This window comes from Caenorhabditis elegans, chromosome I (genome assembly GCF_000002985.6).
Source record: "Caenorhabditis elegans chromosome I".
Classification (NCBI taxonomy): Eukaryota; Metazoa; Nematoda; class Chromadorea; order Rhabditida; family Rhabditidae; genus Caenorhabditis; species Caenorhabditis elegans.
In genome coordinates this window covers 14,583,005-14,606,790 of record NC_003279.8, presented here as the reverse complement: position 1 = coordinate 14,606,790, position 23,786 = coordinate 14,583,005, and the positions used below count along the sequence as shown (strand labels likewise).

The following is a 23,786-nucleotide window of genomic DNA, read 5'->3' as shown; positions in this document are numbered from 1 at the left end:
CTGCTAAAAATCAAATAATATTTTATTTTTGGTTTACTTTCAGTGAAAAAAAAAACAAATTTCTAAAAATTTTCAATTCTAAAGCCGAAAAGAGGCTAGTAAATGTCCTATTTAATAAAAAATTTCCGTTTTCCATTCCAATTTTTCCATAAAATTCCTGAAATTCTAGAGATTTCCCAGAAAATCCGCAAAAATCCAAATAAGTTGAGGCTAAAAAGCTGTAGTTTGTAGCCTCAGCCTCAACCAAACATTTTTAGTCCAAGTCCAAAAAATTCAGTTTGAACATATTTTATTCGTTAGTTAAATAACATTTTTTTTTCCGTCGTGAAACATAATAATAGATTTTGAAAATCCCATAATTCACTAAAAAATTGATTTTCAGCGTATTTTTTTGCTTAAAACACGTATTAATCTAGAAAAACTTAATTTCCAACTTAATAAATACTTTTTTAATCAAAATTTTCAAATTTAGTTGTGAAATCATGAACTTCGTATGCTAAAAATGTTAAAAATCGCCAAAAACTGAAAATTTCTGCTCATTTTTGCATTGAAATCCAGTTTTTAAACTTTAAAATTTATTGTTAATTAGTTTATTTCCGTTTAGTAGCGATTTTTAACAGAAAATCAGTGATAAAAACTGAAAAAAACCTGTAAAATCTTCCATTTTTGCGCTAAAAGAACTATGGGTGCGCAGAAAAATGGGCGGAGCCAGGGGGTGCAAGTCTGCCGCGCACTTTTCCAGCTAATTTCATCACCCGCCAAGTTTTTTCTTTTTTGAATCAAAACAGCGTTTTTTTAAATCAAAATCCAAAATTTTCAACTTTATATACCATTTTTCCGCCGAAAATCGAATTATTTATTCAAAAAACTTGAAAAGAGTTCAGAAAACAATTTCTGATTAAAAAATCGTAAAAATTCAATAAAAAATGGCAAAAAACCGATTTTTGTGCAGGAAAACTATTAGAAATTAAAAGAAAAACGCTAAAAATGGTTATTAATTCGATTTTTTCGTTTATTTTCATCATTTATGACATTTTTCCCGGTTGGTTGAGGCTCAGAGACTACAAACTACAATTTTCTTTAGCCTCAACCAAAGTTTTCTTCACTTTCTGATTCATTTTTCCTCAGTTTTAGCTTAAATTTCTCCGTTAATGACATCAAAATCCTTTGAAAATCGATTAATACTCAAAACTTTAAGTTTTATTCCGCTGAAAATCGAATAATTTATTCAAAAAACTCAAATTTCACCTACTTTTTCCAGCTATTTCAGATTTTTCAGAGTTTTCAGCTCAAAAAAAAAACCAAAAATCAATTTATTTTCGCACTGCAACTTTTTCCTCACGAGGGACGAGGAAAAGTGGTTTCTAGGCCATGGCCGAGGGGCCGACAAGTTTCAGCGGCCATTTATCTTGCTTTGTTTTTCGCCTGTTTTCTTTTATTTTTCACCGATTTTTTCCCGTTTTTTCTTATTTAAGCTGATAAATAAATACTTTTTGCAGATGTTAAAACAATTTCCAAGTAAAAAAATCATGTATTCAGTGGGCAAGCAGCGGTGAAAGTGGGCATTGTAATATGATGGATTACGGGAATACAAAACCTAAACTTTTTCTGAAACATGATACATATGCTGCTTAGATGCTGAAATTACCTGATTTTCATAACGAGACCGCTGAAAAAGTTTTGAGGTTTTCAAAATTCAACTTTTTGTGCGAAAATCTCGACTTTTTCACCAAAAAAGTTGAATTTTGGAAACCTCAAAACTTTTCCAGCGGTCTCGTTATGAAAATCAGGTAGTCTCAGCATTTAAGCATCATATGTATCATGTTTCAGAAAAAGTTTAGGTGTTTTATTCCCGTAATCCATCATTTTACATTGCCCACTTTCACCGCTGCTTGCCCACTGAATACATAATTTTTTTACTTGGAAATTGTTTTAGCATCTGTAAAAAATATTTATTTATCAGTTTTACTAAGAAAAAACGAAAAAAATCAATGAAAAACAAAAGAAAACAGGCGAAAAACAAAGCAAGATGAATGGCCGCTGAAACTTGTCGGCCCCTCGGCCATGGCCTAGAAACCACTTTTCCTCGTCCCTCGTGAGGAAAAAGTTGCAGTGTTTTGATTCTTTAGAGATCTCTCAGCTGATTTTTCGCGAGAAAAAAAGTGGAAAAATCCAATCAAACACAATTCTCCATATCGTTCGCTCTCTTAATGTGTTCTTCTTCTTCTTGTTCTTCGTCAGCCCTCCCTCTGTCCGTTTTCCCCCGCAAATTGTCTCGTGAGACTTGAGATGAGATGATGACCCAAAGCCTGTGTTTTTGTTTCTTCCCCGTCGTGCTATATTGATTTTAAACGATATTTTGCTTTAAAAAATCCAGAATAATCTCAAAATCAGAAAAAATCACCAAAAAAAAAACGAAAAAAAATCGCGAAAAATTGGAAAATTCAAACCGATTTTTCAATTTTTGGCTATTTTCCCTCCAAAATGATCTGATTGGTTCACAAGTGGGCGGAGCAAATCGGCAAATCGCTGATTGGTCACAGTTCTCATTTTGGAGGAATTTTGCCAAAATTCTTGTTTTTTTTGTTGCTTTTTTTTACAGCGAAATTCCCATAAATTAAACAATTTAAACCCTTCATTCCCCATTTTCAGTGAATCGTCGTCTCCTCGATACGAATTCAACAACTTGGTGACGTCATCCTCTCCGTCGTACTTCAGCTATCAACCATACACCTCACCGGGCATCTATTTGCTTCCCGATAGAGAGCAGCAACCGTATTTTGGAGCCGATTTCCAGACTGGTAACGTTATTTTTTTTTAGGAAAAAACCGAGAAAATGGAGTGAAAAATCGTTTTTGCGCAGAAAAATTCGAAAAAAAATTGAAGCTTGGATGAGGCTCAGGCTACAAACTACAATATTCTTCAATCTTTATGAAAAAAATCATAAAAATTGCTGTTTTCGAGTTTTTTATGACAATTTCCATAAAAAATTCACTAAAAATCCGATTAAATCCGATTTTTCCGCAATCAAAAACAGTTTTGGCTTTCGGTGAGGCTCAGACTACAAACTACAACTTTTCCAGCCTCACCCAACAGTTTTTGGAGTTCAGAAAACGATTTCTGATTAAAAAATCGTAAAAATTCGATAAAAAATGACGGAAAACTATTAAAATTTAAAAAAAAAATGCTAAAAAAATGGTTTTTAATTCGATTTTTTCGTTTATTTCCATCATTTGTGACGTTTTTCCCGGTTGGTTGAGGCTCAGAGACTACAAACTACAATTTTCTTTAGCCTCAACCAAAGTTTTCTTGATTTTCTGATTCATTTTTGCCCAGTTTTGGCTCAAAAGACTGGTAACGTTATTTTTTTTTTAGGAAAAAACCGTGAAAATTGAGTAAAAACTCGCTTTTCCGCAGAAAAATTCATAAAAATTGAAGGAAAATCACTAAAAAACCGCGGTTTTGACTTTGGATGAGGCTCAGGCTACAAACTACAATATTCTTCAATCTTTATGAAAAAAATCATAAAAATTGCTGTTTTCGAGTTTTTTATGACAATTTCCATAAAAAATTCACTAAAAACCCGATTAAATCCGATTTTTCCACAATCTAAAACAGTTTTGACTTTCGGTGAGGCTCAGACTACAAACTACAACTTTTCCAGCCTCACCCAACAGTTTTTGGAGTTCAGAAAACAATTTCTGATTAAAAAATCGTAAAAATTCGATAAAAAATAACAAAAAACTGATTTTTGTGCAGGAAAACTATTAAAAATTAGAAAAAAAATGCTAAAAAATGGTTTTTAATTCGATTTTTTCGTTTATTTCCATCATTTGTGACATTTTTCCCGGTTGGTTGAGGCTCAGAGACTACAAACTACAATTTTCTTTAGCCTCAACCAAAGTTTTCTTGATTTTCCGGTTCATTTTTTCTGATTTTTAACTCAAAATTCACCGTCACTTTTAAATAATATTTTTTGTTTCAGAATCCTCAATTTCATGGAATTCTCCAACTTCTCCACCGCCGCCACCAATGATTGTTGAAGAGGAGATGAGAAGCGGTGGTGGCACCGCCCGTCCTGTCACTCCGCGGAGCATTGCAAATTCGTTGGATTCGTTGTCCGAGTGTGCACAGCATCATCATCATCATAGTGATGTTGTAAATGCCAATTCGAATAGTGATCGGAGCCGGAGCCTCGGTTAGTAGTGGGTAAAAAATTTGGAAAAATTGAGTTGGAAACGTGGAATTTTGACTGAAATCGTTGTTTTTTCTTAGCAAAAAATTCACTAATTTCCGTCACACACTACAAACTACAACTTTTCTAGCCTCACTCAAAGTTGTTTTTCAGCGAAAAATCGATTTTTACTCCGAAATTTTATGGTTTCAAGGGGGGAAAAATGGGCAAAAAGTTGAAATTTTCATTCATTTTTTGCATTCAATTAAATAAAAAAATTTCAGGAGATCTGTTAGCGGCAACAATGCAAGACGGAAACGACGATTCTCTGCGAAATGGGAGTTACGATACTCTGGTAATATTAATCAATTTCTTTTCTTTTTTCCGAATTTCCAATTACAAATTTATACAGGTCACTACTACTACAAAAGGAGGAGGTCTAACAGATAGTGGAATTGGCGGAGGATTGTTGTTGATGAAGGGGGAGGATGAAATGGATATTATGGATGATCACAATTCATCATCTTCCCCTGATCATCATCGAATTCCGACGGTTCGTGTGTGTGGATATTATTTTTGGTTTAAAATTAACCAAAAAACTGCCATTTATAGAGCAAAAAAGCGAAAAAATTTGGCTAATTTTTGCTGAAAATGACAAATTTGCCAAGAAAATGGAGTGAAAATTCGTTTTTCCGCAGAAAAATTCATAAAATTGAATAGAAATTGGTTGAGGCTTACACACTACAAACTACAACTTTTCTAGCCTCACTCAATGTGATTTTTCACAGCAAAAAATCAATTTTTACTTAAAAATTTAATGGCTTCAAGGTGAAAATTTCTAAAGAATTTGAAATTTTTTTTCTAACCGAATAACCGAATAAAACTAAAAATTACGAAATTAAAAATTGTTGCAAAAATTTCAAAAATGAGGTTTTTTTGACGAAATTTATTGATTTTTAAACATTTTCCCGTCAAGAAAATGTAAAAACTCGAATCAAAAATTTTTTTCGCGGAAAATATGTCAAAAATTGAAAAAAAAAATCGTTCAAATCAAGGAAAACCGAAAGAAATTTTTTTCTAATTTTATTTTAAAAAAACCAAGTTTGAGGAAAACACGCTGAATTATTAGTTTTTTTTTTGGACATTTAACGGCTTAAAATTAGCCTAAAATGAAATTTATAACAAAAAAAGCGAAAAAAATCGACTAAATTTTGTTGAAAATAGAAAATTCGTCTAAAATGACACTGGTTGAGGACGATGTTTCATCAAAATCATCAATTTTTACTTAAAAATTTCATGGCTTCAAAGTGAAAATTGCCAAAAATTTTAAAAATGAAGTTTCTGGCGAAATTTATTGATTTTTCGGACATTTTTCAGACAAGAAAATGTGAAAACCTGAATGAAAAATTTTGTTCCCGGGAAAATTGTCAAAAATTGAAAAAAAAATAGTGTTTCAATTCAAAATGTTATAGAAAATATCAGGAAAAACCAATGAAAAGCACGGGAATTCAAAAAAAATCATAAAAAATTCAAGAAAAATGTTATAAAACAGTTATATTCGGTCTTTGAGAACCTTTTTTTTCTAGTTTTATTTGAAAAAAAAAACAAATTTGAGGAAAGAAAAACGCTAAATTATTCGTTTTTTTTTGACATTTTGCACCGGATTTTCTAATAATTCACCTTTCTTTTTTCAGTTTTTCCTTTGTTATATTTATAATATGGGTGTTATTTAGAAAAATTTACTTCAAATACCCCTCATTAAATATTACGGGAACACACAAATTTTACGCGCAAAGTATCTCGTAGCGAAAACTACAGTAATCCTTTAAATGACACTACTGTAGCTCGTATGTCGATTTACGAGCTGAATTTTTTATCTATCGATAAAATATTGAAATTGCGCAAAAAATAGACAATCATACGGAAAAAAGGACTAAAAATGGAATATAGCTGTGTCACTATTCGAAAATAAATTCTTTTCGAAAATCGATCCCGTAAATCGACACCAGAGCTTTAGTAGTCATTCAAAGGATTACTGTAGTGAGATATTTTGCGCGTCAAATATTACGGGAACATTAAATCATGAGAATGCGTACGTGGAGCACTTTATTTGACGCGCGATATCTCTTAGCGAAAACTACAGTAAGAGCTTAAATATCTATTGTTATTTGAGTTCTTACTGTAGTTTTCGCTAAGAGATATCGCGCGTCAAATAAAATGCACCAAGTACGCATTCTCATGATTTATTGTTCCCGTAATATGTTGTGTGTAATACGCATTCTCAGAATTTGGGGTTCCCGTAATAACTAATTATTTCCTTATTTTTCAGGATATCTCATCGCCTGATTCATTCACCTACCCACCAGTATCCTTCACATCATACGATCCAGTTAACGGCTCTGGCTCAGTGCCGTCTTATTCGAATGGTATGAATCCTTTTTTCAGATTTTTATTGCTCCAAAAAGAGATTTAATGGATAGATATTTTATTAGCTCATAAAATAATAAAATATCAAATTCTGAGGTCGAGACGATCATTTTCACCCCTTTTAGACAGCGAAAACGATCAAAATTTGTTAAAAAACAGTATTAAAACTACAAACTACATATATTTTGTGAGCTTCAACAAAGTTATGTTTTCAAAAAAACTAGAAATCTTAAAGGTGGAGTACCGAAATTTGAGACTTTGCATTTTTAGACCTAAATTGGTCCAAAACTACCGAATTTCGTAATGAGACATTCTGAAAATTTCCCAAAAAAAAGTTATGGCGGTTCAAAGTTCGGCAAAATAAGACCTATTATCAGCTAAAATCAAACTTTTTTCAACTTCTCGGTGTCGCAACGTCTGGAACCTAATTTTTATTTATTCATCACTTTTTTATAAATACTGTGGTCTTTGATTGGGCGTTTATACGTTGATTTAAGTACATTTATTGTCTTTGGGGCACAAATAAACGTTACATTTTGTGCCCCAAAGACCATAAATGTACTTAAATCAACGTATAAACACCCAATCAAAGACCACAGTATTTATAAAAAAGTGATGAATAAATAAAAATTAGGTTCCAGACGTTGCGACACCGAGAAGTTTGGAAAAAATTTGATTTTAGCTGATAATAGATCTTATTTTGCCGAACTTTGAACCGCCATAACTTTTTTTTGGGAAATTTTCAGAATGTCTCATTATGAAATTCGGTAGTTTTGGACCAATTTGGGTCTAAAAAAGCAAAATCTCAAATTTCAGTACTCCACCTTTAATTAAAATTATTTTTTTTCAACTAGAATTCCTTAGCCTCACCCATCAATATTTCATTCAAAAACCGTCTTCCACACATATACCGTATATCTTCTAGTAATATGGCCTCCCTATTAGACTTGCACTCCCTATTAGTATTGCCCCCTCGGAGACCTTCCGAAAATTAGTATGGTACTCCCACTATTAGTCTTGCGTTTACTCTTTTTTATTGCAGGCCCGTCTCGTTAATTTCAGGATTTCAACAAAAAAATTGCCTATTTTGCAACAGTTTTCACATCATTTCTACGAGATTGAAGTTTTTGAACTTATATGTTACAATTAAAATCAAATTTTCTGAATTTTTACATAAAGATTCGAGCTTTTTCAGAAAAAAACTAGTAAGCTCAAAGTCAGAAAAATGTTCTGAAAATTAGTATTGCACTCCCTAATAGTCTTGCACTCCCTATTAGTATTGCAAGCGGGAAGACCATCGAAAAATAGTATTGCAGCCATATTAATATTAGGTCTCCAAATAAGTCCCGGGTCAAAAATCATAACTTTGTTCGCTGCAAATCGATTTTTATGAAACTTTGGGAATTTATGTTATCAACCATGATCTTTCATTTGACAATGGTCACAAAAGTTGTTGACCACCCCAAGTGTCCTAACTCGGAGCCAATTTTTTCAGGCATTTTTCTGATCTCGCTTCTTTGCAGCTTTGAACTAAGGTTTGTGTGCGGATTTTACTTTGTTTAGAAAACATCGTAAGAAATCAACAAAAGTTTGGAAAAAAATCCGTCCAAAAAGTTTTTTTTGGTTGATCGTCCAAAAAACCTTCGAAAAAATTTTTTGTCGAAAATTCTAGATTTTTTCTACAAAAATGATGTAACCAAGTGTAAACTATTTTTACACATACAAAACATATCAATTTAGTTCGATACACTAAAATGATAATAGAAAATATAATTTTTACGGAAATTTTTCGAGTTTTTTGGATATTTCTTGAGATTCAAATTTCAAACTAAAATGAATTTTATGTGTAAAAATGGTTTACACTTGGTTACATCATTTTTGTATGAAAAATATAGAATTTTCGACAAAAAATTTTTTGAAGATTGTTTGACGACTGACAAAAAAAAATTTTTGTACGAATTTTTTTCCAAACTTTTGTCGTTTTCTAATAATGTGTTCTCAACAAAGAAAAATCCGCAAACAAACCTCAATTCAAAGCTGAAAAGAAGCGAGATCTGAAAAATGCCTGAAAAAATTGGCTCCGAGTTAGGGCACTTGGGGTGGTCAACAACTTTTGTGACCATTGTCAAATGAAAGATCATGGTTGATAACATAAATGCCCACAATTTCAAAAAAATCTATAGAAAGCGAAAGAAGTTATGATTTTTGACCAGGAACTTATTTGGAGACCTAATAGAAGAAATACGGTATTTTCTTATTCCTCCCATCTTCCCCTTCTTTATCAAAAAATAATATATTCTCTCTCTCTTTCACCCAACAGTGCATTGATGAAAATGATGACACCCTTATTTGCATGAATACAATACCTATTTCGTTTCCGTTTACCTACATGCCACGTCATCATCATGTTATAGTTTGAGAAAAGAGACGGATGAAGAAAAAAAAACAAAAAAAAAAATGGTGTATCGACACAAGAAATGTGTGTGTGTGTGTGTGTGAATCATACTTTTGAAAGATTTTTCTTGGCGTTTTTTTTTTTTGGGAAAATTCTATGAATTTATTATTGTATTCGAAATTTTACTAATGTGACAAGAAAATTGAAAATTTTATGGAAATTTGAATTTCCGCCGACATAATTGAGTTTTGTGAAATTTTATCGAACGTTTCCTGAAAAAAAAACCGAAATTCTACAAATTCAAGAAAAAAATCGGAACATTTATGTTTTGATAATTTTCAGTAATTTCCCTATTTTGAAAATTGTTTTTTTTCCTATAAAATTCACCCAATTTTTTGCCGATTTCCGCAGATTTTTTCTCAAATTTTTCGATTTTCTATGAAAAAAAACCGAAAAATCGAAAATTTCGAGCTTAAACGGTAAAAAAAATTTCCAATACGTTAGGCGCCTCACTTTACAAAAATTGTTTGGAAATTTCACCAAATTTCCGAAATTCACTCTATATTAGCATATCTTTCAAAAAAAAAAAAAGGTTTTTATTTAAACGTGGTGTAGTCGAATGTTTTTTAATTGCTTTATTAGACTCAAAATTGTCTGAAAACACCGAATTTCATAATGAAACTTCTTGAAAACTTCTCAAAAAAAGTTATGACGGCTCAAAAACTGGCCTGAAATTAGTTAAAATTTGAAATTTGTCAAGCGGCTGGAAACAATTTTTTTTTGAAATCACCGCCGTCAAATTTCGAGTATACAAAGTAATTATCTTGCGTTTTCAACTTCATTTATGGGGTTATTCAAGTAGTGTCGGAAAATTAAAAAAGTGTAGAAAAATTACGTCACAACTGAATTCAAGTATATAAAAACATGTATTTAAATACATTTTGCTATATTACTTGAATAACCCCATTAGGTATTTTAAAGTTGATGGACATTTTTAAATTTTTTGCACCAAATCTCGTCGTCCATCAAATTTAAAATACCTAATGGGTTATTCAAGTAATGTGTAGCAAAATGTATTTAAATACATGTTTTTATATACTTGAATTCAGTTGTGGCGTAATTCTTCTACACTTTTTTAATTTTCCGACACTACTTGAATAACCCCATAAATGAAGTTGAAAACGCAAGATAATTACTTTGTATACTCGAAATTTGACGGCGGTGATTTCAAAAAAAAATTGTTTCCAGCCGCTTGACAAATTTCAAATTTTAACTAATTTCAGGCCAGTTTTTGAGCCGTCATAACTTTTTTTGAGAAGTTTTCAAGAAGTTTCATTATGAAATTCGGTGTTTTTAGACAATTTTGAGTCTAAGAAGGAATAAAAAAATTCGACTACACCACTTTTAATAAATTTCAAGAAAATAATTTTTCTTAAACTTTCAGAGAATACAAATCCTCTTGACTCAACGCCCCGTGGACATTCTGCAGACGATCGGAAACATTCGGATCTTCCAGCAATCAGTGAAGAGTCGGAACACGAGCAACAATCAATTCATATACCGTATAATCATTATCCACCACATTCATCTTCTGTTGGTCCAGGAGCAGCTCCAGCTGTACGAGAAGTCGTTGAGCACACTTATCCAATGGTTCATTGTAATAGTGCTCCATCGAATACCGTATTTAATAGTGATCGAATTGCGCATAGACGTGTTGTTAGTGATGATGTAACAGAGACGACAAGGCTGAAAAGAAGTGAAGAATTGGAGAATATGGATAAAGTTGGACGTATTTCGGTTGGTTTTTTCAGATTTTAGATGTTTTACCGTATATTCTCTATTAGTGCTGCATCCCATTGCTCAACTTTAGTTGCTCATCACGCGTGTTCGTTTTTCGATTTTTTTTAGAAAAAAATTTTTAGAAAGGGGGGCAGATGGGTCAGTCGGTAGTGGTGGCCGCTAGCAGTCTGGAGGTCACGAGTTCAAGTCCGGCCTCACCCCCCTAGGTTCACCCAGCCTCTATTGGGAAGTGGAGCAATCCACGACTGGACCAGTCCCCGGCTAGGACGTGGCTTAAATTATAGCCCAGTGGGATCACCACCAGGCAGTGTACCTGAATCCCAGATCCGCAGTGCATAGCACTTGAAGAACGGATCGTCCTTTAATCCTTTAATCCTTTTTACGATTTTCCGATGATGTTTCAAAAATTAGCTTGATAATATTTTCGCCATTATTCATTCTTATTTTTAGAAAAAAATTGTATGTTTTTTCTTATAAATATAAACAAAATTAGATTTAAAAAACTCATATTTTATGGTTAATTTCCAGAACATTTTTTCGATTTCTCGATTTTCACTGAAAAAAATCGAAAAATGCCACCCTTGATGGGGGTGCAGTACTCTATTCGAGAATATACGGTAAGTTTAGAAGTAGATAAACTATAAACTACAGAAATCTTCCGTAAAATCAAGTTTTTTGTGTGAAAACCGATACAAAAAATTGAAAAAAGTTAGAGAAAACAGAAGAAGATGTAGTTAGACTACAAACTACACAACTCTTCAAGCGAAATTTGAAACAAACACCAATTATGCAGCTCAACATATCAGATTAGTGTCAATAAAAAATTTTTTTCAATGATTTTTAGTTTCTGAATTTTTACGGACATTATTTTTTTATGGGGGTTATTCAAGTAGTGTCGGAAAATTACAAAGTGTAGAAAAATGACGTCACGACTGTACATAAAATACGTCATAAAAAAGGATAAAAAAGGACATCTAAATACCACATTTTCCAACACTATTTGAATAATCCCATTAAAATTAAAAAACAACGAATTTTAATGAAGCTCCTCACTTTTTCCCCGAAAAAACACCAAAAAAAGCATAAACCATAACTTTAAGCTAAAAATATATAAAATTCGAAGAAAATTGATGATATTTTACTTGAAAATCACACGAATTCTCAACTCAGTATGCTTTTTTTTGATATCACTAAAACTTTGACTACAAACTACAACTTTTTTGGCCTTAACCACTGGTGTAGTCGAATTTGAGACTGTGTTTAAAACATTCTCTATGCTCTTACAAGTCGATATGTGAAAGCGAAACATCACAAAAATTTCGCTAAAGCGAGTTATGAGCCTTCAAAGTGCCGAAGAAAATCTCTTCGTCCATCTAATTCGATTTTCGCGCGCGCAAATGAGCGCCGCCTCGTGTGTACTCCTCTCGGACAATCCAATAATTAATTTCTCGATTTTCGGCAATTTTAGGCGATTTTTCGTATTTTTTTCGTAATTTTTAATGTTTTTTCGATGTTTTTTTATCGAATTAACGACGAGTCAAAGTCTATTAATACAATTTGAAACGATTGATTGCTCAATGACACCACCAAAAAATAGATAAAAACTCACATTTTATTGAATTATCCAGTTTTTTCTCCATTTTTTGTACTGTTTCACGTCAAATTATTGACAAAATACGATTAATAATTGTCTCTTTAAACATCAATTTCTAATAAAAAACGAGAATAGGCTCATTAAAGTACGAAAAATCGCCTAAAATTGCCGAAAATCGAGAAATTAATTATTGGATTGTCCGAGAGGAGTACACACACGAGGGGGCGCTCATTTGCGCGCGAAATTCGAATTAGATGGGCGAAGAGCACTTTTTTTCGGCACTTTGAAGGCTCATAACTCGCTTTAGCGAAATTTTTGTGATGTTTCGCTTTCACATATCGACTTGTAAGAGCATAGAGAATGTTTTAAGGCATAGTCTCAAATCAGAGGTGGGCGGATATTTTTTCGGATATTTTCTAATAATGAATTTATCAATAAGTATTGATGTAGTTATTCTGGAAGAAATGTATCCAAACCAAAGAGTAACTATTAAGCAACATTTTAATATGATAAAACCTAGAAAAATTCTACAAGTTTTCTGTATAAACGATATGCAAGTCCATTATCCGATATCCGTAATATCCGATATCCGATGTTGCTCGGCTAATAAGTTTTAAGGTCTCGGTAAGGAAAACTTGTAGAATTTTTCTAGGTTTTATCATATTAAAATGTTGCTTAATAGTTACTCTTTTGTTCGGATACATTTCTTCCAGAATAACTACATCAATACTTATTGATAAATTCATTATTAGAAAATATCCGAAAAAATATCCGCCCACCTCTGTCTCAAATTCGACTACACCACCTTTAATAATGCCATTTTTTCCAGTTCGAAAAGCGTTCGGCATCTACAAATCACTTGAGCAAAAGCCGAAAAGGTGCTACATTGGTATTCCATAATGATCCAAATGAAAAAGACGAAACAGATGATGAAGAGGAATATGAAGATGCTGCAGATGGATATTCAAAAGACAATGAAATGCTCATTTTGGAGAAATCTGGTGGAGAAGAACGATATCGAATGGCTTCTGTGAAGAAGAAGAATGGTTCTCCATTACGTCATTTTGACAATCGTAAGTTTTTCTTTGAAAAATCTTTTTCGAGATTTAGGCTTAAAAACAAAAATTTTAAAAATCCAGAAAATATTGAAAAATTTGGTGTTCTCTATTTACGTTTATAAAAACCCCATTAAAAAAATTTCCTAAAAATTTTTTTAAAGTGTAGTCGTGAAAATTATTTTCACTCCGGAAAACTTATTGTAGTTTGTAGTGTGATATGCAATACGAGAGTAAAACACTACAGAAATTGATTCACAAAAGTCCGAAGTTTTTCGTTCATCCCCGATATTAATTAGATTTTTGCGCGAAAATTCTTAAAATTTTTAATCGTTTTTCCTTTTCAGATAATTCAGACTATTTTTCTCATCAATATTAACAAAGAGTTGTAAAAAACTGGGGGTTTTTTTTGGTAAATCTTTTAAGTTTTTAAAAACATTTTTGACTCCCGCCCCCGCTCAGAATAGGGATGGGCGGCAAACGATTTTTCCAGCAAAAGAATTGAAATTACCGGCGCAATCGATATGCCAAAAATGGAAATTTTCGGCAAATCGACAATTTACCGATTTGCCGGATATGTTCATTTTCGACAAAAAATCCCTCTTTAAAATTTCCGGAAAATCTGAAACTTGCCAGAATTGAAAATTTCCGGCAAATCGGCAATTTGCCAGAATTGAAAATATCCGGTCAAACGATAAATTGCCGGAATCCAAAATTTCCGGCAAACCGGCAAATTGTCCTTTAAAAAAACATTTGCCGATCGGCAATTACCGCACACCCCTGAAATAAACGGAATATATTTTTTCCAATGATCTCTCGATGCATTCCTATTATTCCAAGTTTCTATTTGTTTTTGTATATACTGTCTACACACCCCAACCTTCCTTATAAAAGAAGAAGAAGAAGCATACCTTCTCCTGCCCCGCACAGCTTAGAGTTTTGTACAACATAAGAAGGCAATAACAATGTTTTCTCAAGAGACACACAGAAAGAGAACCCCTGTATAGATTTCTGATACAAATGTAGACATATATATATTTACTATTTCTCAATGTTTTCATTCCATATATATTTTTTTTTTCCAAATTTCCAGACTCTAACCTGACATCGATTTCATCTACGGAACCACCGCCAGTTCGATTGCCCAGAAGAGTATCAGCAGTATCTTCAACATCACGTTCATCACCTCAAAGAGCTACGGATCAGTCGTGGAAGGATAAAATGCCACCATTCGGAATTGTTGGGCATAGTGTGAGTTTGGATAGAGAAATAGATTAATTACAGAATTTCGAAAATTTCAACTTTTTTTCAGAGTTTTGAAAACAGTGTTCTTAAGTTTGACACTATTTTCAAAAGTTTTCAAAAAAAATTTACAATTAAAAAAATACCAATTTCCTTTAAGTCTCCGTGATTTTTTGTTTTGCCACAATTATCAAAAAAAAAAAAAACTAGAAAACCATTATTAAATCTATTATTATAACGCATCTTAACGACTATGCCAAAATTGAAGAATGCTTTTTTTTAATCGTAGAATATACATAATTTTAATTATTCGATACTTTGAAATCAGAGTTTTGAGAATTGGGGTATTATTTCCAATAATTTTTTTTCTCTAAAAATCGTATGAAATCTGTTTTTTTCTGGATTAGCAAAAATATTATACGAATAACTTATTTTAAAAACATTGAATCTATAGAATTTATAGGAGTCTTCATTTTTTTTGTCTTCGAAACTACTTTCGGTATAGTTTTGCATAAATCAGAAAAATTATTTATTATTTTTTTAGTATTGCACGAAAAAGTAGTTCTATGTTAATATGTAGAATAGGGGGTATTAAAAATATTAACTTTAATGAAATTGAAAATTTGAATAAAACTTATAAATCTTTAGAAATTTACACACGGTGTTCTTTGTCAGTAATTTAAGTATTCTAGAACCTACAACAGTTCATTTAACTCCAAAAAAAAATTTCGAAAATTTAGACAATTACTCGTTTCTCGAACGTTTTAAAGAAAATATAACAGGTTTTCTGTGAGAAAATAATTCAAATTCGAAATTTAGGACTCTGATTTAACTCCAAATGTGGAGAAATAGTGCAAAATATTTAGAACACTAAATCCATCCATGTAGAAATTAATTTTTAAGATCTATTTTTTTTCCAAATTCCCTAAATTCAAATTATCCTTATAAGTTAAATTTTAAAAAAATCCAATATCTACAACAAATAATACCGAATTCAGTCGAATTAATATAGTCCAAATTGAAAGTATTCATTAAAAAATGATAGTCTTTTTATGGTAATAAGTGTTGATTATTATGTCTAAAAAAAGATAAGTTACGTCTTAGAAATTAACAGAACCCATATATAAAAAATCATAATTATCATCGTAAAATCCTCCAAATTTAGCTGTAAAAGTGCAAATTTGAAATTGAGTAAGTCTAACAGATGTTGTGTAATGTAATGTGTGTGTGCAGTTCAATATATATTCTTCATTTCCAATGACCCGTATAAGTACGAGATTAATGATTCCAGATGTACTCTCCACAATCTCTTCCATCAAGAGACGCAATTCCACGTACACCATTCGACGGTTCAACTATTAGTAGTGGTGCATCGAGTAATATTGGCGGTTCGCAGAGGTTCGTTTCTTTTTTTCTTTTTTTTTGGAATAATTTTTTGAGGAACTTTTTGAATTTTAAAAATATCTAGAGTTGCTTTTGAGAATGCTTTGTGTTTTTTTCTTTATATATATATATATATGTGTGTTTCTTTCTTTTTGGAATGCTTTTTTTTCATTTTGGTGACGGTGTATATGGCCAACTAAAAAAATGTGAAGCTGAACATTTCTTGAATGGATGTGTAGTTTGTAGTCTAAACTTTTTTTCTCGAATTTTGGCATTTTTAGAAATTTTGAGGTATGTTCTAGTAGGAAAATCAAAATTTTCCGAACGAAAATTCTCGAAAAAATTTAAAAATTTTTTAAAGAATTTTCGTGCATAATCGAAATAATTATTTCAATCTTAAAAAAACCAAAAAATGTTAATTAGAATCTTATTTACACAAAATTTAAAAAAAAAACTCTTTTTTATATAATTTTTGAGATTGAAAAATTATTTCTTTTAAAATTTTGAAAAAATGGACTCGTTTTTTCAAAAAAAAAAAGCGAAAAATTCAAAATTTAAGTTTTTACAAAAAAAAACACTCGAAATTACAATAAAACAACTGTATTTTGATCAAAATACTCAAGTTTTCCAAAATAACACTTTTGCAACTATACGCAATTTCTGGTCTCTCGAAAAAAAAACATATCCCGTATAGTTTGTAGTCTTAGCCTCAACTAACGATATTTGTTGAATGCCTAGACTACAAACTACAATGCTCTTTTTTAACAAAATTCCAAAAAAAACACTACATTTTTAAATCTATCTGTTTTCTATTAAATTTTGGTTTAAAAAAAAAGTAGCGGAAATTACAAAGACTCTTAAAAAGTTCAGACTACAAACTACACCTTAGCATATACTACATATATATATATATATATATATATATATATATATATATATATATATATATATATTTATATATATATATACATGTTTGTATATCTGTTCAAGAGATGTTTTGTTTTCTCATCACACACACATATAATTCTAAGCACTCACACTTATCTCTGTCTCCTTTGTTTTTCCCCAGTTGTGTCCGTTTTCAGACAATTCTCGCATGAAGTGACAAGTCCCGATGGAGACGAAACACCTGATAGTAGATACTCTACATCATCACGACTATACGAAAATCATTCAATCTCCTCACCGACTGCACTGCTCGCCGCCGAACTCACCGACGATCTGATGCCACTGTCGGAAATATGCAAGAATCATCGTCTATCGATATCCTCTTCAATTAATACGGAACACTCTCAGTCTCCACCACCGAAAAGTCAGTCCGGTGGTGCACCGAATAGTTCATTTGTTCGGCGGAGTCTTCGGAAAATCATGAAGAGAGGATCCGTGTCGACATCGGCACTCGGTGGAGATGAGGGTCTTCGGAATGGATCCTTGAAGCGGCGAGCTTCAAATGTGTCATCATCGTTCTTTGCGTCGGCTCAGGAACGATTAAGACCACGCGCAAAAAGTTTAAAGAAGCAGAGGTTGGTAGAGATCTGTCTTCTCTAGAAAATTTGGAAAATATTGGTTGAAGAGCTGCGATTTTGAGTGGATTTTTACTACTTTAATATTGTAGATCGGACTACAAACTACAAATTTTAAGCCGAGTCTGAGCCTCAACCACAACAATTTTCGAAATGTTAGTTGAAGCTCACACTACAAACTAAACAATTTTGATTTTTAGGAAAAAAAAAAGTTTCCGATTTTCCGAAAAAAAAGCGCAATTTTTTCTCCAAAAAATAGTAGATTTTTTTTTACAAATTTTCCAAAATTTAAAATTTTTCCAAAAACCGGGAAGCCAAATATTTGTTTTCCTTGTTTCAAAAATTAATCAAAAATTGTAATTTTCCAGACAATCAAAAAAAAATTGAAGGAAAAAATGAACATTTTTCAAAATTACTTTAAATTTTTTGTAAAAAATAGGAAAAAATAGCAATTTTATTAAAATAGTTGTAAAAAATAAATAAAAAAATTGCCGATTTTCCGCAAAAAGTGAATGAAACTATTTCAGAAAGACTTTTTTTTCAAAATTATTCACGTTTTTCAAAAAAAAAAATTTTTTTTTGGAAAAATACGAAAAAAAAATCTTTAAAAAAATTTCCGAATTTCCAGGAAATAAAAACAGATCAAAATTGTAGTTTGTAGTTTTAAAAATTCAATCTTCTCCTTGAAGGCCAGACTACAAACTACAACATGTATGACCGTAAACTGTTTCAAGCGAAAAAAGATTGTAGTCTAATATTTTTCAATTAAAAAAAACATAACATAACAGGTTCGCCAAGCTAAACATATTGTAGTTTGTAGTCTAGGCCTCAACCAACCATAATTTCTGGTTGAGGCTAATCACTTTTTGTAGTTTGTAGTCACTAATCCACTTGTCATCGCGGTTCTCCTCTCGTGATTATGACGAACACAATCATAAATCCATAAAATATTGTATCCAAGAAAACACGCGCGCCACCAAAATTGTATTTTATTGCATGACTTTTTTCTTTTTTTTTTTGAAAATTCTGTTCGTCTGAATTTCACCTAAAAATTCATTGTCTAAAACAATTGTCACACATACCTATTTGTGTTTATATATGTATATACAGCAATAGTTGGATGTGTACTTCTATGTTGCTTGACACTGTGTTCACAACTGCTACTTCTTCTTCTTCTTATTCTTCTTCTTCTGAGGATGACGCATATGTGCCCTCGGTAGCTGCAGCGGCTTCTGCTGCTGCAGCAGCACAGTCACCATCACCGTCTATGTCGTTGTCGTGAGTAAACGAGAGATCTCCTAACGACTAGCAGTTTTGTGTGCAGTTTTGTGTGTGTGCCTAACATTGTCCTTACTAAAACTTTTTTAATTAATTTTGGAAAAAATCTGTGAAAAAATTGGATTTCTAGCGTTAAAAATCACTAGAAACTCGGTTTGGTGAGGCTTACATGAACTTGTAGTTTGTAGTATGAGAGCCTCAGCCCATTGGCCGACTTTGAACGTAAAATATGGTGAAACATAATAATTTTTCTGAACAAAAAGGAGTTTCCCCAATTTTTATTCGCTTTTCGAGGCTTTTTCAATAGAAATCCGGGTCAAGGCCAACAAACAGTATAGTTTGTAGTTTGTAGCCTCTACCGATTTTAGCTTATTCTCCGTTGACATTTTTTTCGGTAAAAAATGAGAAATTCATTCAAAAACTGATTATTTAGAATTAGAATTAGAATTTATTTCACTCGAAATATATCAGTATTAAAATAGATGAAATATCGTTAAGGCTCTTGCTACAAAATACATTTCCTTTGAGCCTCACCAATAATGGTTGCGGCTAACGAAAATTGTAGTTTGTAGTGAGGGGACTCAACCAAATTGCAAACTACTTTTTGTTAAAGAAATTCAAGAGAAAAACCACAAATTTTTGGCTAAAAATTCAGGTTTTAAACATTTTTAAACATAAAAATTCACTAAATAACAGAAAAAATCAAAATGTTAACAATTTAATGCTTGGATTTTCAATTTCACTCCGAAATTCCACACAAAACCCTCTCAATATTTTCAGAATTGGAAAAAACGCGAAAAAAGAAAAATCCGGTTCCGACACATTCACGTTTGGTAATCTATTCCGCAAGAAGGTGAGAATTTCATATTTCTTGTTGGTTGAGGCTGAAGCTACAAGCTACATTGGGCCAAAAACTGTAGTTTGTAGTGTGAGCCTCAACCAACAATTCACGCATTTTTTGGGCGTTTTAACTAAAAAAAAATTAAATTTTTTGTGAGTGATTTCTGAAATTAAATACCTTCTTTCTTATTCAGCCACCAACAAGTCGTCCAAATCTAGCTGACATCATATCGGATCTGGATCAAAGATCAACGACAGGGGGCCGTGGTGGTGGATCATTGTCGGCTGGAGCCACTAATGTAGGTTACCAGTTAATTCGGAAAAAGTTTTTGTTTTTTTCTGCCAAAAAGAGATGATTATAGGTTTATATATATATATACACGCTTGGCTGAAAAGAAGAAGAAGAAGCTGGTGTTTATTGAGTTTTTTAGTGGAGGAGAGTGGAGAAGATATGATTTTGTTTTGGTTTTCTCGAAATTTTTTTTTCTCAATTTTAGTCGATTTAACGAGAAAGAAATTGATTGATTTCTCCCCTTCCACCCCGAAAAAACGAATTTTTTTTGATGGAAAATGTTCATTTTCCCCCAATAGATATTTGCTACCTCGTGATTTTTTTGTTCTGTTAGCTTCAGAAAAATGCCGTCTAGAGTATTTGAATTTCGGGTAAATTTCATAGTTTCATAGAACTTTTTAATTAAAAATATTAATTAGTAGCCTCTCAAGGTTTGATTTTTCAAAAAATTTGAATTTTAAGCACAACAATTTAATATGCTATTTTCTATCTTAACATTTTTTAAACGTGTTATTGTTAAATACTTCAGTCATTAAATAATGGTTGAGGCTGAACACTACAAACTACAAACTTGAACATCGAAAAATGTTCCACGTGGAATAGAAATGTAGGAAAATGTTTGAACCTAATTCGAACATTGTATTTATAACAACGAATAACATAGTTTTTGAAAATGTCATAAATTTGTAAAAATTTTTGTTGGAGTGTATATATTCGAGAAAATTGTCATATTTTTGTCGTTGGAAAACAATTCGGCTGCATGACAATAATCACATGTTCGAAAATTTTAATTCCGAAATCCTCTACTAAATAATAATGTTTTGGTGTTTCTAATAGTAAGAATAGCTACACGTGGAGTGAAACTGTCCCAGTACTTTTTGATCTACAAACAGTGCGGGATTTTTTGCCCAGGAAAATGTGATGTCAGCACACTCTTAACCATGATGCAAAATCAGTTGAGAAATCTGCTTCTGAATTCCCGCAATTCTTGTAGATCAAACCGAAATGGGACAGATTTTCACAAAAATTTTTAAATTTCATCTAAAGTTCTTCACTCTTCACTCCAAATATATCCTACCGAATCGTATAGTTTTATCTCTCCCAGAAAGCGACGAAAAGACTTTCATATTAGAAGCCTGAACTACAATTAAATGTACACATATTCTTTTTTTCAGCGACGCAGTACATCTGCTACAATTCTTCCGATGAGTTCTGCTGGTGGATGCGACCCGACGACTCCATTTGATTCTGCGTGCTCACTTGACGGTAAGCGAGAGAACAATTCAAAATATATAATATTTATTTATTTATTTATTTCGGAGAGAGAACATATTTTGCTTTTTTTTCATTTTTTCTGCTTCTCTCCTCACTTCTGAATCATCGCTGACGTCTCCCTCCTTCTTCCCGTTTGTCGATAATATTCCTGTTATGATGATTTTTCACACAACGTGCGTGACCTGATTCCTTTGGGACAGACCCCTCGTTAGCAACGCACACTTTTCGAAATGAGCTCTTCATCGGCATCGGCTCTTGTCACTCGTCGTAGAAATCGTCGAAAATTGTCGTCTGCTGGTGGAGACGGATGGATTCCAGTACATCACCGTCTCGTAACAACGTGACACAGGTGTTCTTTCAAAATGTATTCTCATCTCATTTGGCGATTTGCACGAGTCAAGATCGACGGGCAAGTAAGTTTTTAGTGGCTCCTCGATATAAATGCCATTTTTTCAATTCATTGGAATTTTGCGATATTTTAATTATAATTCCGCCATTTTTTGAACAATGCTGGTTCTAAATGCAACATTGGAATCAGGTGGCATATAAGCACTTGGTATTTGCCTCATTCATTCTTGACGAAAGTGTTCATTGAATATGGGATGCTGTAGTCTATTGAGATATTACATGAGTAATTGGAAACTGAATCTCTTAATTAATATGACATCAGTTTTTGAACCCCCTGCTTCCGAAATAGACATTGGAATAATTAAGCGGTATGCGATTTTAAGTATATAGACTAGAGTCTGAAGATAAATGTTACTTTTATCAACGGGAAATAACATTTATAAGGGTTCCAAGAAGTTTGATTACTTGTACCATGTGTCATACATTGCACTATAATTATAGTAACTTGCTATCGTTATTCCTGATACTCAAAGAATTCCAAGTCTTTAAAGACTGCAATTCTGTGTAGTCTGAAGAATATTTTGATTAAGTTTAAAGTTTTGGGACTGTCATTAAAATAAGGCAACAAAAACTCTGATCATTCTAATTGAATCTCTGAATTAGGATGATCAGTGTTTTTAGTTTGTACTTCTTAAGAATTCTTCCAAAACTGACATTGGAATTAGATGACATTCGTATTAATAAATTCAGTAGCGAATTGTATCGTTAATTCGTTTTCGTTCAATTTGAACTATCAATACACAATATAATATGCAATAGCGGTTCCTAATTTGGATGTTTGTTAAAAGTCTCTACAACTCCACCAATCTCTTCTTCCGGGTTCTCAACCGATGACAGATTTTCTGCTTGATCTCTATATTATGTACCCTGTAATTAACAGGTACAAGATAGAAACACGTTATTTTCGAAAATAGGCACACAAAGTATTTTCCTAGGCAAGTGGCATGCAACGGTTTTCAAATAATTATTTTCTCTGAGCTTCTGCAATCTTATAACCTAGAAATATCGGGAGTACTAAGTTATTTCGGAAAAGTTTTTAAATCTTTTGATTTGTGTGATAATACTTTTTCTTTGGCTTTCAAAGATTTCCCCGCGTTCCTCCATTCTGAAAGTCAGAAGCTTCAGAACTATAGTCTGGTTTAGTTAAGAATCATACTATACATTCTTTAATTTTCCATAATGGTTTTTGATATAGAATCATTTATCATATCAAGCTTGTAACGATGAGTCAATTGCTCGGGGAATTCAATAATATTCCACGGGATGACATTTCCGAGGTTCAAGTTGTGTTTTTCGATTTTTTTTTGTTGATAAAGTTGGGAAGATAAATAATATCAAACTAACCTAAAAGTTTTTCATGATGAATTATTTGATGGAAAAGGTGAAAAGGTATCTTTCAACTTTTACACAGGTTTCATGAGAATCTGAGATATATGAAATGCTATACTAAATTGGAATACCTCAGCTGCCTTACATTGAAGAAGTTCTGTTAAGCCTGAGAAGCCTATAAATTCAGAGAATCTGAAAAGATACATCGAAAACCTCAGTTTGTACAAGAATTCGGAGAAACTTCATTATCTTGAAACATATCTGAAGGCTCAACAATTAAGACTATAACCTTCAAGCCAGTGAAAACTCGAAGCTGATGCTAAAGTAGTGTTAAGCTCTGCCGTTCTCAATTTGACCGGAAAAGATATTACGAGATTTTTGGAAAATTTCTATATTTAACTTTTATCTTGCCCTTTCTGTCAGTTGATTTGTCAGAAAACGGAAAAGTTTGGTAAAGACATGTATAATTTCAAAAAGTGTAAGGAGCCTAATTACTGGTGGTTCTGAGAGATCATTGGTCGCCAACACAACAGAACTCGGCACAAAATTGTAATTTCGAAAGAAATCTAAAGCTAGAAATGAAAAAAAAACACTTTTTTTCATTTTTTGTTCTCCTTCCTCAGCCAGAGCTCCGAGAGTTACCACTTGACACCTCTTGAAAATGTAAAGAGAGAAGAGTTGCCTATCACTTTGTCTTTGTGTGCGCAACGTTTACTGCATTTTTGTAAACACGCACAAAACGAAATCTTTCGTAATTAGTTCTGAAATTTT

At 32.2% G+C, this 23,786-nt stretch overlaps 1 protein-coding gene and 2 non-coding genes across 8 annotated transcripts in view; 2 read left to right on the top strand and 1 right to left on the bottom strand.

The window, feature by feature from the left end:
- The window catches only part of rhgf-3 (DH domain-containing protein), a gene marked incomplete at both ends in the record, with an annotated part of 49,355 nt that overhangs the window by 9,733 nt on the left and 15,836 nt on the right, over positions 1-23,786 (top strand). For 2 of the 6 annotated variants that reach the window (NM_001313475.3, NM_001373664.2), the window contains 12 exons: positions 2,653-2,801; positions 3,986-4,198; positions 4,459-4,529; positions 4,587-4,727; positions 6,504-6,600; positions 10,441-10,793; positions 13,220-13,463; positions 14,539-14,696; positions 15,979-16,085; positions 19,652-19,724; positions 19,906-20,010; positions 21,179-21,269. In NM_001313475.3, the coding sequence (NP_001300404.1) occupies positions 2,653-2,801; positions 3,986-4,198; positions 4,459-4,529; positions 4,587-4,727; positions 6,504-6,600; positions 10,441-10,793; positions 13,220-13,463; positions 14,539-14,696; positions 15,979-16,085; positions 19,652-19,724; positions 19,906-20,010; positions 21,179-21,269 (1,802 nt within the window). Of the gene's footprint in view, positions 1-2,652; positions 2,802-3,985; positions 4,199-4,458; positions 4,530-4,586; positions 4,728-6,503; positions 6,601-10,440; positions 10,794-13,219; positions 13,464-14,538; positions 14,697-15,978; positions 16,086-17,155; positions 17,594-19,651; positions 19,725-19,905; positions 20,011-21,178; positions 21,270-23,786 lie in introns of those variants that run through there. The other 4 variants (NM_001313476.3, NM_001313519.3, NM_001313522.3 and 1 more) reach the window with 4 other exon arrangements.
- Y105E8A.45 lies at positions 16,961-17,035 on the bottom strand. Its single transcript, NR_050754.1, has one exon. It is a non-coding gene; the product is annotated as an Unclassified non-coding RNA Y105E8A.45 (non-coding RNA).
- On the top strand, positions 16,961-17,035 carry Y105E8A.48. Its single transcript, NR_050755.1, has one exon. It is a non-coding gene; the product is annotated as an Unclassified non-coding RNA Y105E8A.48 (non-coding RNA).